The 11,396-nt window shown below is 37.7% G+C and overlaps 3 protein-coding genes across 6 annotated transcripts in view; 1 reads left to right on the top strand and 2 right to left on the bottom strand.

Moving 5' to 3' along the window:
• Positions 1-1,119, top strand: part of LOC111867531 — a 10,559-nt gene extending 9,440 nt beyond the window's left edge. For both annotated transcript variants that reach the window (XM_023857506.2, XM_033752715.1), the window contains exon 5: positions 737-1,119. In XM_023857506.2, coding sequence (XP_023713274.1) covers positions 737-780 — 44 coding nt within the window. In that variant the 3' untranslated portion in view covers positions 781-1,119. The remainder of the gene's footprint in view (positions 1-736) is intronic.
• LOC111867530 (adenylosuccinate lyase) overlaps positions 1-7,464 on the bottom strand; it is a 70,436-nt gene extending 62,972 nt beyond the window's left edge. For 2 of the 3 annotated variants that reach the window (XM_023857503.2, XM_023857502.2), the window contains exon 1: positions 7,066-7,464. In XM_023857503.2, coding sequence (XP_023713271.1) covers positions 7,066-7,221 — 156 coding nt within the window. In that variant the 5' untranslated portion in view covers positions 7,222-7,464. The remainder of the gene's footprint in view (positions 1-7,065) is intronic. The other variant, XM_023857504.2, reaches the window with a different exon arrangement.
• A 2,672-nt stretch (positions 7,465-10,136) lies between these two features.
• The window catches only part of LOC111867540 (probable RNA-binding protein 46), a 3,299-nt gene continuing 2,039 nt past the window's right edge, over positions 10,137-11,396 (bottom strand). The window contains exons 2-3 of the mRNA XM_023857517.1: positions 10,842-11,066; positions 10,137-10,187 (exon numbers count right to left, since the gene is read on the bottom strand). Coding sequence (XP_023713285.1) covers positions 10,137-10,187; positions 10,842-11,066 — 276 coding nt within the window. The remainder of the gene's footprint in view (positions 10,188-10,841; positions 11,067-11,396) is intronic.

Below are 11,396 nucleotides of genomic sequence, written 5' to 3'. Positions count from 1 at the left end.
ATCCCAGTTTCCAAGCAAGCGAAGACAGTACATGCCTCAGACCGCTCGGCTACCATAACCGGCTTTGTAGAACATTACCCCTCAGTAATTCAAACTGATTTTCGATGAATGTGTTTTCCTCAGTAAGGCATTATTTTAAGAAACCTGGTCACCTGTGAATTAGGAGAAGTCCATAATAAGTGGGATCTTTTTCACCACACACACCTTTCTCCAGTACTGACCAACAAAATGAGAAGGATGAAAGGAATTCTTTTCAGCAAAATATTCTAGAACCTATTTTGAAATCTTGTTGGAAGACTTAAGCAATTTCTACCACTAAATACAATTTGTATTACCGAAAGCAATCATATGGAAGTTATCACAACTAAACCAACATATTCTCCTCCACACTTACATCAACTACACGTTTACGGCAGACAAGCCGAAAAACTGTTCCAAATTACATGCATTCTGTATTGTCTTTCTCTCCTGAAATGATGTATCTGTCATATATATATATATATATCATTATTAAAACTTGTATACCAAAATGTAATCATCTGGCACATGACAAAGTTACAAACATAGGCAAATTACAAGAATATTTAGAAAATAACGAACCAGGATATACAATGCAATGCTCTAAGAAACATCATCAATAACACAAAATTTTAGATTTATGAATACATACATAAAAGATTACAATGTGGAAAATAATATGGCATGGTGTATCTAATAAGTATTTTTATATTCGCAGAAACACCACACCACCACCAGCACCATCACTGTTCTGCAATTTAGTGCTGCATATCAGTTATCACTGTTACAAATGGTAAAGAAACAATGAAGAATGCAATATATGGCGGGGAAATGAGAGAACGCAGCAATCTGCAAGAGGAGCCATGCAACCCCAAACTTTAGCAGTAGCCACTAGCACTACACCAACACCAACACCAACACCAACATCATATTACTTAATAACTCCTGGAAACAACTGAAGACTCAGTGTGATGTCATGAAGGTAGCACAATTTTCATTTCAACACAAACAATACTGTTCAAGCAAACCTGCATTTTTATATAGTTTTATTTAATCAGTATAATGGGATGAAGTTATATAAATGCTTAGCAGATGCCAGTCTTTTACTGTGTTTTCATCAATCTGGCAATGTTTATTGCCTTTGGAAGAAATAATTCAATATTTAGTGTGTTCCCATTTATGATATCTCTGGCCTCACAAACACAGCTCCATAAACTTCGTGGTCTGTAGTCCGCAAGCGAACTATACCGACTGAGTGACTGTAGCTTGTTGGCGAAGTTCGCTAACTTTCGCGGATAGAGAGTGTCACGTGGTCAGAGCAACGGTTCCCCATGGCTGTTAATCTCAGTTTTCTAGACAGGACACAAACACAGCTACTGTTTCTAAATATGTACTATACCAAGAGTTGATTGTCATTACAAGAACAAAAGTAACATGTAATTATTTATATGACACTGTGTTTATTTTGCAGCAAATTGTATTTCTGTTCACCTCTGCAGCCATTCTTATTCCAAGGCTGGAAGTATCATATGAAAATTCTGTAAAATCTTGGTATAACTGATCTCCTCTTTAATCCAGAATTAAAAAATTCAGGCTATCGTTTCTTGCTACCTACAGCAGAACGTTTTATAAAAGTACATAGATTTGTAGATAAACTGTTCCCATTGAGAACTGGTGTATTGCATTACATTTGGTGATTCTTAATCCCAATCAGAATATGTGCAGATGATGTCAAAACATTTTATGGGACTGATGGCACATTCAAGTTTCTACGGTAACTCATCACTTGCACATTACCAGTGTTACAACTTAGTTTTTGATACATATACATAACTGGAGAAACATGCAATAAGATGAGGAAATCTTGTAGAAGAATTACAATACAGGATCTTATACTGTTTACTGTACTACACAGTCTGTCAACAATGCAACAAATTGTTCGTTCTTTCTTACATTTTCACTTCGGCAAAACGTGTCGGCCCTAAATCGCCAACATCGGGTGTCTTACTATGCTAAAACTGCTACATTGCACTAATATTGTCCATTCGTCACATATGCGACTACACGCTTCATGATTTAAAACGTCATACTCATAGTCAATTGGTATGAGCTAAAATAGCACACGCTATAGTTCACTTAATTTAAATACAGATACAGGATACAGATCAAAACAAATGGACTTGTGAGGTGTAATAAAAATTTTACAAAATTTAAAGGAAATTTTAATAGAGTTTGTTGATTTAAATTAAGAGAACTACAACATGTGCTATTTTACCACATACCAATTGACTATGAGTATATTTAAAATCATGAAGCATGCAGTCGCATATGTGACAAATGGACAATATTGGAGCAGTGTAGTAGTTTTAGCATAGTAAGACAGAAGATGGTCATTTATTGCCAAAATATGTTGTGTCAAAAGTGAAAGTGTAAGAAAGAAGACACAATTTGTTGCATTGTTGATGAACTGTGTAGTACAATAAACAGTATTAGATATAGTAATACAACAAGATGCTAAACTACAAGAATACAGGACCTACTTGAATATACTGCAGTATTTCTTGAACAGTCAGTTCATTCTGTGAGGAAGATTTTTCTCTCCAAAAATGTTAATACCCAAACTCTTGAACATAATTAATAAAAAAGTACTTACAATTCCATATTATTTCTATTATTTCTGGCCAGGATATCAATAATTTCATTTTAAATGCTACTTCAAACATTTGAAGAATAAGAAGCCTAAATGCAAAGAATACTATTTAAACTTGAAATATCTTGTAAATATATGTCCAAAAAATTAAATATACTTCATTATCATGGCAGTCAGTGATGTAACTTTTGGAAAATGTATAATCCATATCGAAAAACATTACAGTTCATAAAGTGATTATTTACTATGTTAATACTTATACAGGGAGGTCATCTGACAGCCTCACAAAAACGCTTTGCCCACTTCGGCAAAAGGGACAGACTACTCACATCACCTCACACTGCGTACATTTGGACTCATGATACTGTCGACTGGTCAAAAGTCCTCAGAAATTATCCAGATCACAGCAGATACTCGAAATGGTATCTACTGTTTCACATACATTCCTGGTAATTCATGAACTACTGCTGTACTATATGGCTCCAATTTTAGCAGTACTGTGGCAATTACTGCCGATGTTTCTGAAATTGTGGTCTCCTAGGTAAGGTGTCTTGAGGGATCTCCAAGGATACGGTTCAAACACAGCAACAACTTGATCCAGTTTCTTTTCAATGTCTATTCAGCATTCCTTTTGTGACCAGTAACAACCCTGTGGAGTTCTATCTTCTGTGATATAATGTTATATATTCAATTGAAAATCTACCGACATTTCAGAGGAATATGTTGGTTCAATCTTCAGGATCAAAGCATAAGCTTGTGACTTACTTTCACATTGGTTTCATGCTTTGACCCTGAAGATAGAGGCGACATTTTACTCCAAACGTCGACAGGCTTTTAACAGATTTCATGACGTTATACCCCAGAAGATAGAAATCTTCATAACAACTGTTGTGAGAACCTCAAATCCTGCAATAATGACCTGGTCTGTTTTAATTTATTTACAATTAACATGAACAGTCTCTCTACCTAGAATTGTAACATCCTGAAATCTTCTTACCTTACTTACACAACTATTTTTCACACAGGAATCATATATGAGCATTTCTTGCGCCAACATGCAACTCACGCATAGCATAACATGGGAAACAATAGAACCAGGTCATGACTGCTTACCACACAGGTAAAATACAGTAGCAATAGCAATGTAAGGCTAAGAATTCATATGTGGGTTATCACATTATGCACATGCTCCCTTCACCAATGATGTTCAATAATTTATTGGCGCCATACTGAAAAAAAATTGTAATGTGTATATGCTGTCCGTTTGTCCACCGTGCTATGGCACAGCAGTGTGTTATGATGTGAGCAGTCTGTGTCCCTCATGCGCAGTCAATCAAACAATTCTTTTTGGAAGACAATGAAATGACTTTCCTGCATAATCTGACACAGTCAAACCTGTATTATTATTGAAAGGAAAGCAAGCCATATATCTTTTCAATACATATGGGTAACTGATGAAAAATGCCATAAAATGGGAACATATTGCAGATAACATGGAAGAATTATAAAATGGGGCCTTCTTGAATGTATCTATATATCGCAGTATTTCTTGATCAACCAGTTCACTCTTTCATGCAAATTTTTCCTTCTGAAAATGCTAACACCATATTCCTTGCGCACATTTAACAGAAAAATACGCACAGTGCCAAATTATTTCTATTACTTCTGACCATGATATTAGCTGTTTAATTTTAAATGGTAACTTGAAACATTTAAAAAGCACTACACCTAAATGCATACAATAATAGCATTTAAACCTGACATCATATGAATACATGCCAAAACAGAATTCAACACTTCACTATCATGGCAAGACGTTATGTAAGTTTCTTTTTGGGGGGAGGGGAGAAATAGTTAGTTAACGAAGTCATTATTTAATACTCGTATGTGAACACTTACAAAAAAAAGTACACCCAAAACTGTGTTATTACAGTTACACAAACAAAGCCATATATTTTTGCTTTACTTTGACAACATATGGCAAAAAAGAAAAATGTAAAAATTCAGCAAATACTGGATCCATTATCCAACGAATGACAACTGCAACTATGTTTACATCAAAAGTCCTAGAAGGTATAAGATCTAATATTTCCTCTGCTGGCTGAAAATATTAAATCCTGCACCAGTGTAAACCGGACCACCTGGAGCCCGGCCATATCTGCGGCCGAGACTGTCCTCTTGTGACCAAGACCCTCTTATAGCTCTAACACCTTCAAGCATGTTAAATTTTCCAGGGGTCTGGTCACAGAACAGGTTGGTCAGAGGACCTTTGTCATGCAGTGATGTACGCATGTTCTCCACACCCTCATTTGACCTCATGTAATCTGAGAATATGTGGGTGTGAGTTGCCCCATTAAAATATACCTGTGGTGGTCTACAATCTCCACCAGAGTAGTCCCTTATTTGCATCTTCTGTAAACCAAGAATGGGATCAAATTCCTTTGTAGGGTCAAATAAATTCCCATTAAAGTATTTTCCTTCGCTACGTTTGAAAATTCCAGGGCTGTTTCCCACCTGAATCCCATAATATCTCATATCTGAAATATTTCTTCCATTTTCCAGCCTTGAAACAAATTCAGTTCCAGGCTGGCCAACTGCTCCATTCACACCAATGGCAAAAAATGATTCATCAGTGTTGCTCTTTAAAGCAGAATTTATTGCATGGGAATCAGATGAGAGGTTATTTACATTGGGTTGGGGTTTTTCCAAAAGTTGTACAGGATTCTTGGCATGTTTTGTAACATATGGTGGAATTGAATCATTTCTGAAGTTGCCATAAAGAGCAATATCCATTGCTCGTTCCAGACTCCGGTGGCTTGAACTGCGGGAAGAAAGGGTCACCATACCACCGCCATCTTCAGAGAAGTCTTGTTCATTTGGCTAAATTCATTAGCAAAACGACAATGCACTGAAAATTATTACATTGAAATTTGCTCTTCTAAAAACAGTTCTATTCCAATTAATTGCAAAGTTAACTTTTTGTTTCAATTTACAGATCTGCGTCTCTCTCAATATTTATGACTCTGAGTAATGAAAATTACTTTCATCTAACACAGGTCATCAGTTTCTAAATATAAATGTGTCCTGATAAAAAGTAATGATTTAAATGAGCCCACCCCACAAAAAAAAAAATATCACCTATGTCTTGTACCAAAAATGTAAGAAACACGAATGATTAATGGGCCTAGGATAATTCAAGGCACATTAAAAGATGTGAAATCCGCTACAAAACTAAATTCATTTTCAACATTCATGACAAAGGAACACAGACAAAATGCAGTATGATGGGTTTATTTTTAACTGCTAAAGAACAAAATGAAATTTTCCCAACAATTTTCGGTGCAGTGTCCCGGTACCAAATACGATCAAAGTCAGCTGCATATGTGCAGAGACAGTCTGTATCTACTAACAAACAATCTGAATAACTAACGAACCAACCAACCAGCTCTGTAGAGCAGAATTCCTCTTGAGAAGTCAGCAGTTACTCAACCACCCAATAAATCCCCAGAATTATATGCAATCTGAAGGTTTACTGCTTTCCAAAGCAGTCCAGTGATATTCTGGAGGAATATACTGTCTCCATCTTCAGGGTTGAATAACAAGTCATGCAAGAAACCAGCATGCAGCAGGTAACAAGAAGCTCTTCTTAGACATTATGGTGCAAAAAGAAAACACTATATTAATATCCTCTATAAATATCTTTGTATCAAGAAGACTGCATGCTATTTGTGAGCAGAAATCTGTGAAAGAGTTAATAGGTTTACGCAGTAATTCCTAGGGTCTGGAAAAGATTACAGCACCCAGACAGTTTGCATACCTGAAGAAATCCTTCCTCAAAAACTGACAAATATTCAGTCAAGCACAAAAAGGTGTTTCACTTTAAAGAGCCTATACATGTCTACAAATGGCTGTCACTAAACCCCATTCTGAGAACGCCAACTTCAATCCACACGTTCACAATCTAGTTTTGCCACAGTCATGTCTGTTGCACCATCTAACTTGAAATTAGCAACACTACTGGTACTACACAGTGTGACTGGTGTTCTTTTAGTGACACTTTCAATAAGTACAATTAATTATATACTGCCTCCAGGCTGTGGGCCGTTTGGTCCTTGTTTGAGGTATTTTGCTGAAAATCATGCTACTTTCATACATCGCCTTAACACTTATAGGAAATCACTGCACGTCTATTATTCCATTCATAACGCAATCTCAATTTAAAACAAGCAGTGCCAGTATGTAAATTATAATTAATATAACTTACGTTCACAATTCTATGCCACATCATAAAGAAACAATACGCTCAGAATGTAATTAACGTAATTCGTCTAGGCCATAAAATTCAAATACCTTACGAATATCTGCTAAAATACAAATACATGGATTTTGAATCATACCTTCTCCCCTTTAGCAAGGTACACCCACAGCTTACGCCATGTGGAGAATTTCTTCATGTCACTAAAGTTGTACTGCATTTCTTTCGATGCGTACCTTGTTGAGAGTGGGGATCGGTAATTACAGAATTCATTATTTTCACTGTAACCTTCGTTCATCTTTAATGCTGTCACTAAACTAATTACAACGAAAGTACACTATCAACACTTCCACATGACACACTCTGTCTGCCGCTGTACAATGCTACCACTTCTGACGAACTAATTATTTCCTGCTGGCGGTGCTTTAGTGTTTCTCTTTTTAAATATGAGCATAAATATAAACAGACGGACATTATGCCTTACTGATTACATCAAAGATAACCTTAGCACTGAATAAAAAGGTCAGATGTTTAACAATCTTCAAACACAATTTCGTGTACCAGTGTTCGCTCTATTGGCAACGCCGTCCGTATGGGGATATCGCTTTACTGCAGTTGAATTTTTAGCCGCCGCAATCAAACTGAATTACGTAAGACTGCCCTTATGGCACTGAACGTGCAGGGATGGAACAAAATAATTGAATCGCTGCAGATATCGTACACAATTCTTTATTAATAAGGTATGGGGCCACCTTTGGCCTTCAATGCAGCCGCAGTCCTTCTTGGAATAGACTTGTACTAGGAATTTCAAACCTTTCTTCTTGAAGAACTTCCAGTTGCTCTAGAGACATTGAGGTAGAAATCCGTTCCTCACTGTAATCTCCAAAACTGACCAGAGTGGTTCAACTGTGTTCAAATCTCGTGATTATGTTGGGCAGGGAACATGGTGAAGTTCGTCGTCAATCTCTTCAAACCATGATTGAACAATTCCAGCTCTGTGAATTGTTGCCTTAGAAAACTGCATCGTTGTTCGGAAATAACGTCTGGGTCATGGAATACAGCTGATTACCCAAGCTGTCCACGTACTCCCTTACAGTAATTCGGCCATGATGGGTAATAATTAGACCAACAGAACATTCTTCCACGATATTGCTGCCCAAAACATCACAGAACATCCCCAGTGCTTCACTGTTGGTACCAGGCATTCTGGATTTTCGGCTTCCTTGGGTGTTCTCCAAACTCTTCCTAACGTGGGGAACAGCGTGAAGAACGCCTCATCTGAGCATATCTTGCAAACAGGTGTTTAGCAATTGCAGCTCTATTGCAGATGCTGGGTTTGTGAAGATCATGTTGGACAGTTTTTATGGAAACAGGGCCTTCAAAATAAATATTCAGTACTGCTATCCTGTTACCTATGCTGCAGTAGTTCTGTGATTTTTCGAAACAGTCAATGTACGACGATCTCTTTCTGTCAGTGTTGAATTTCTCTCATCCTCCTCTTCGCTGGTGTTGTATTCTCATGATTCATGTATGCCGAAGTAACCTTAGAAACAGTGGCTCTCGATACACCTAATAATATGGAAGTTTTTGTCACAGATGCTCCAACTAAATGCGCACCAACGATCTGTCCTCTTTCAAAATTGGACACATCTCCAATTTTCCAATTCTTTCATATGGATTGTCACTCAACACAATCACAAATGCACTTACATGAGAACTACAGAGTGTAAATGAAGAGAAAAGGAACATTCAGTGTAACCAACTAAAGTTCTTTCAAAGTCGCCAGAATAAATCATGTACCTCATTTTCACAATACATCCTTTATTTTGTTCACCCCTGTATATCAGAATGAGGGATCATGAGGCTATCTAGCGATTAAATCATTAAAAGGCCGTCCTCACAACATAAAACATATGACGAAATAAAACTTCGGTGTCTGATATGTTACGTACAAGTCCAAATTATTGTCATTCCTGGGAATTTCTCACACTTCCCTGTCCCCTTCCCAAAGCCTCAAAACCCAAACTCCCTATCGGAAGTGATCTCAGCTTCCATGGTAGATGATGTAAATTTAAATTTCACATAATACAGCAACAAAATATTGGATAAAATTACCAAGGAATGAGCTTCTTCGTGGAAGAAGCAAAAGTTATATGTAACTTCAACGTACTTGTATTGTAGTGTTACAATATGACAGGAACATTTAAGTAAATGAGATATAAGGTATATGCAACAATAAGAGAATGGAGTCTTCCTGGTAACATATACATTCAATTAAATAATTACTTAATTGAATATATATGTTGTCAGAAAGACATGGTAAAACTATTTCTCTGTGTCAACTCTGCAATTCTTGGAAGAGAACTGTATACACATGTAAAGTAACAAAATTCATCTTACTTGAAAATGATGAAAATATTGTGGCGTATAGACCCCTTGTTAAGTGATGACTCTGTAAATAACAGCCATTGCTATGCAATAGGTGGAAAAACAAACATCCGTTTCTATAAAGAAATGGAAACTGTGTTTTCTTTATGGTCTTTGCCTAGATGTTATAAGGAAGAGAGTTTGAAACGAGTTAGTTGACAGAAGTTGTCAGCAGATTCAGTTGAGTGAAGTGACGTGAAATAGCTTGGTGTGTGAGAGCGTTCAGTTGAGTGAAGTGACGTGAAGTAGCTGGTAGTTGTGTGAGAGAGTTCAGTTGCAAGCCAGCCTGTCAAGAGAAGACTTGGAGGTTGGTGTGAAATGGCCGCCAACCTGGCACTCAGTGGAGGGTTGGCAGTTGACAAGAGTTCTGGACAGGCTGCTATGAGAAGAAGGCCTGAGTGTGGGAAGCTGAAGAATCTCCCTTGGTAGAAGCCGTTGCCAGGGAAAGGCTAGTGGAGACTATAATATACTGAGAATACTAGTCTGTGTGTGTCAGTGTTCTGTAAAGTTTAGTTCTGGGTTTTGTACATAAGAAGGTCAATAAATTCCATATCCTATCTATATCCTGTCTATAGCCACACAACCCCAAAATCGTGACAATATGATTTCATGCCTGAGTCCTTGTTTTTAAGACTCAATCTAAATATAGTCATGCTACTATTAAAATACAATGATTACTGGAAGAATTCAATGCGTATAATTTTGTCTATTACAAATATTTATAGGAATGTCAAGCAAGACCAGCAATATTTCTCTTTCTTTTATATCAGATATGCAACACATATACTATTCAACTTCTGAACATCTTGCACTTAAAATGGCTTTCCTTTGATGGGACTGAAAGAATAAAATATTTGTGTTTAAAATATTAATTCCAAGTTACAAATACTAATAATATTTGAGACGTCAACTGGAGGAAGCATCATAAATGGATCTGGCTCCAAGCACTTCCTCTACCTTTCGAACTTCCAATGATTTTCATTTAGAATACAAGTGCACTGAACTTCGGTGAGACATTTTCTGTTACATACAATTTTCAGTTTTTGACTGATTTATTATAAAATTGGCGTGACCACAAGATTCGTAACACAATAAACTATTACAAATAAGGAAAACAAAATAAACTTCGTGGCCTGTAATCCGCAAGCGAACTATACCGACCGACTGACTGCCGCTTGTCGGCGTAGTTAATGTCAACTTTTGCGGATAGAGATTGTCACGTGGTCAGCGCAACGGATCCCCACGGCCTTTAATCTCTGTTTTATATACGGGAGCCGCCATTTCCTTCAAATAGCTCCTAAATTATCCTCACGAGGCTGAGTGGACCCCGTTCCAGACCAACTACCTCTCAGAAAATCTGGTAGAACAAGGAATCGAACCCGAGCCTCTGGATCTGTAACCAGGAACCCTGACTTCTAGGCCACAGAGGCGGTCTCCGTATCCCATATTTCATTCATAAGTATTTGCGTGTTTGAGGGGAGGGGGGCTTACCTTGCTGCAAGACTGCGGTTTGGCCCAGTCCACAATGGTGTTCCTTCCCCAGAGTTTCTCTCTGTTTGGGATCAGCCGCCTGCGGGCCAAAGCCGCCGAGCAATGGCTGTCATATTCTACAATAGCATTCTGCACATTCGAATTCGTAGACCTGTTCATACCGCCATATCCCGTCTTCTTGATGAGTCGCACCTCCACAACCCCCTCTGTGACAAGGCACAGTACCTGTGCATGAAAACAAAACTCCTGCGGTCTTAACATGAAAATTGCTGGAAATAAGCTGGGAGATATTAGAAACATTCCACTGTGGTTAATGAAAGTTGTAGCAGATATGCTTAACATTTCAAACATTTTTTTTTTCTCTTTGGCGCTACAGCCCCAAATTGGGCCTTGGCCATGAAACTCCCCGTTTCATTTCGGTTTACTAGATCTTAGACATTCTGTAGGACTATGTTAGATTTGAGGCTTTCACGGCGGTGACTATGAAGAAAGCAGTCTTCTGGGATTTGGCACCGTGTATATGTGGTGTTAACCGACGTTCCTCCGAAACGTCGG

This window comes from Cryptotermes secundus, unplaced genomic scaffold, assembly GCF_002891405.2.
Source record: "Cryptotermes secundus unplaced genomic scaffold, Csec_1.0 scaffold1979, whole genome shotgun sequence".
NCBI classification, from domain to species: domain Eukaryota; kingdom Metazoa; phylum Arthropoda; class Insecta; order Blattodea; family Kalotermitidae; genus Cryptotermes; species Cryptotermes secundus.
Note: the sequence above shows the minus strand (reverse complement) of the source record. Positions and strands in the feature narration are given on the sequence as shown.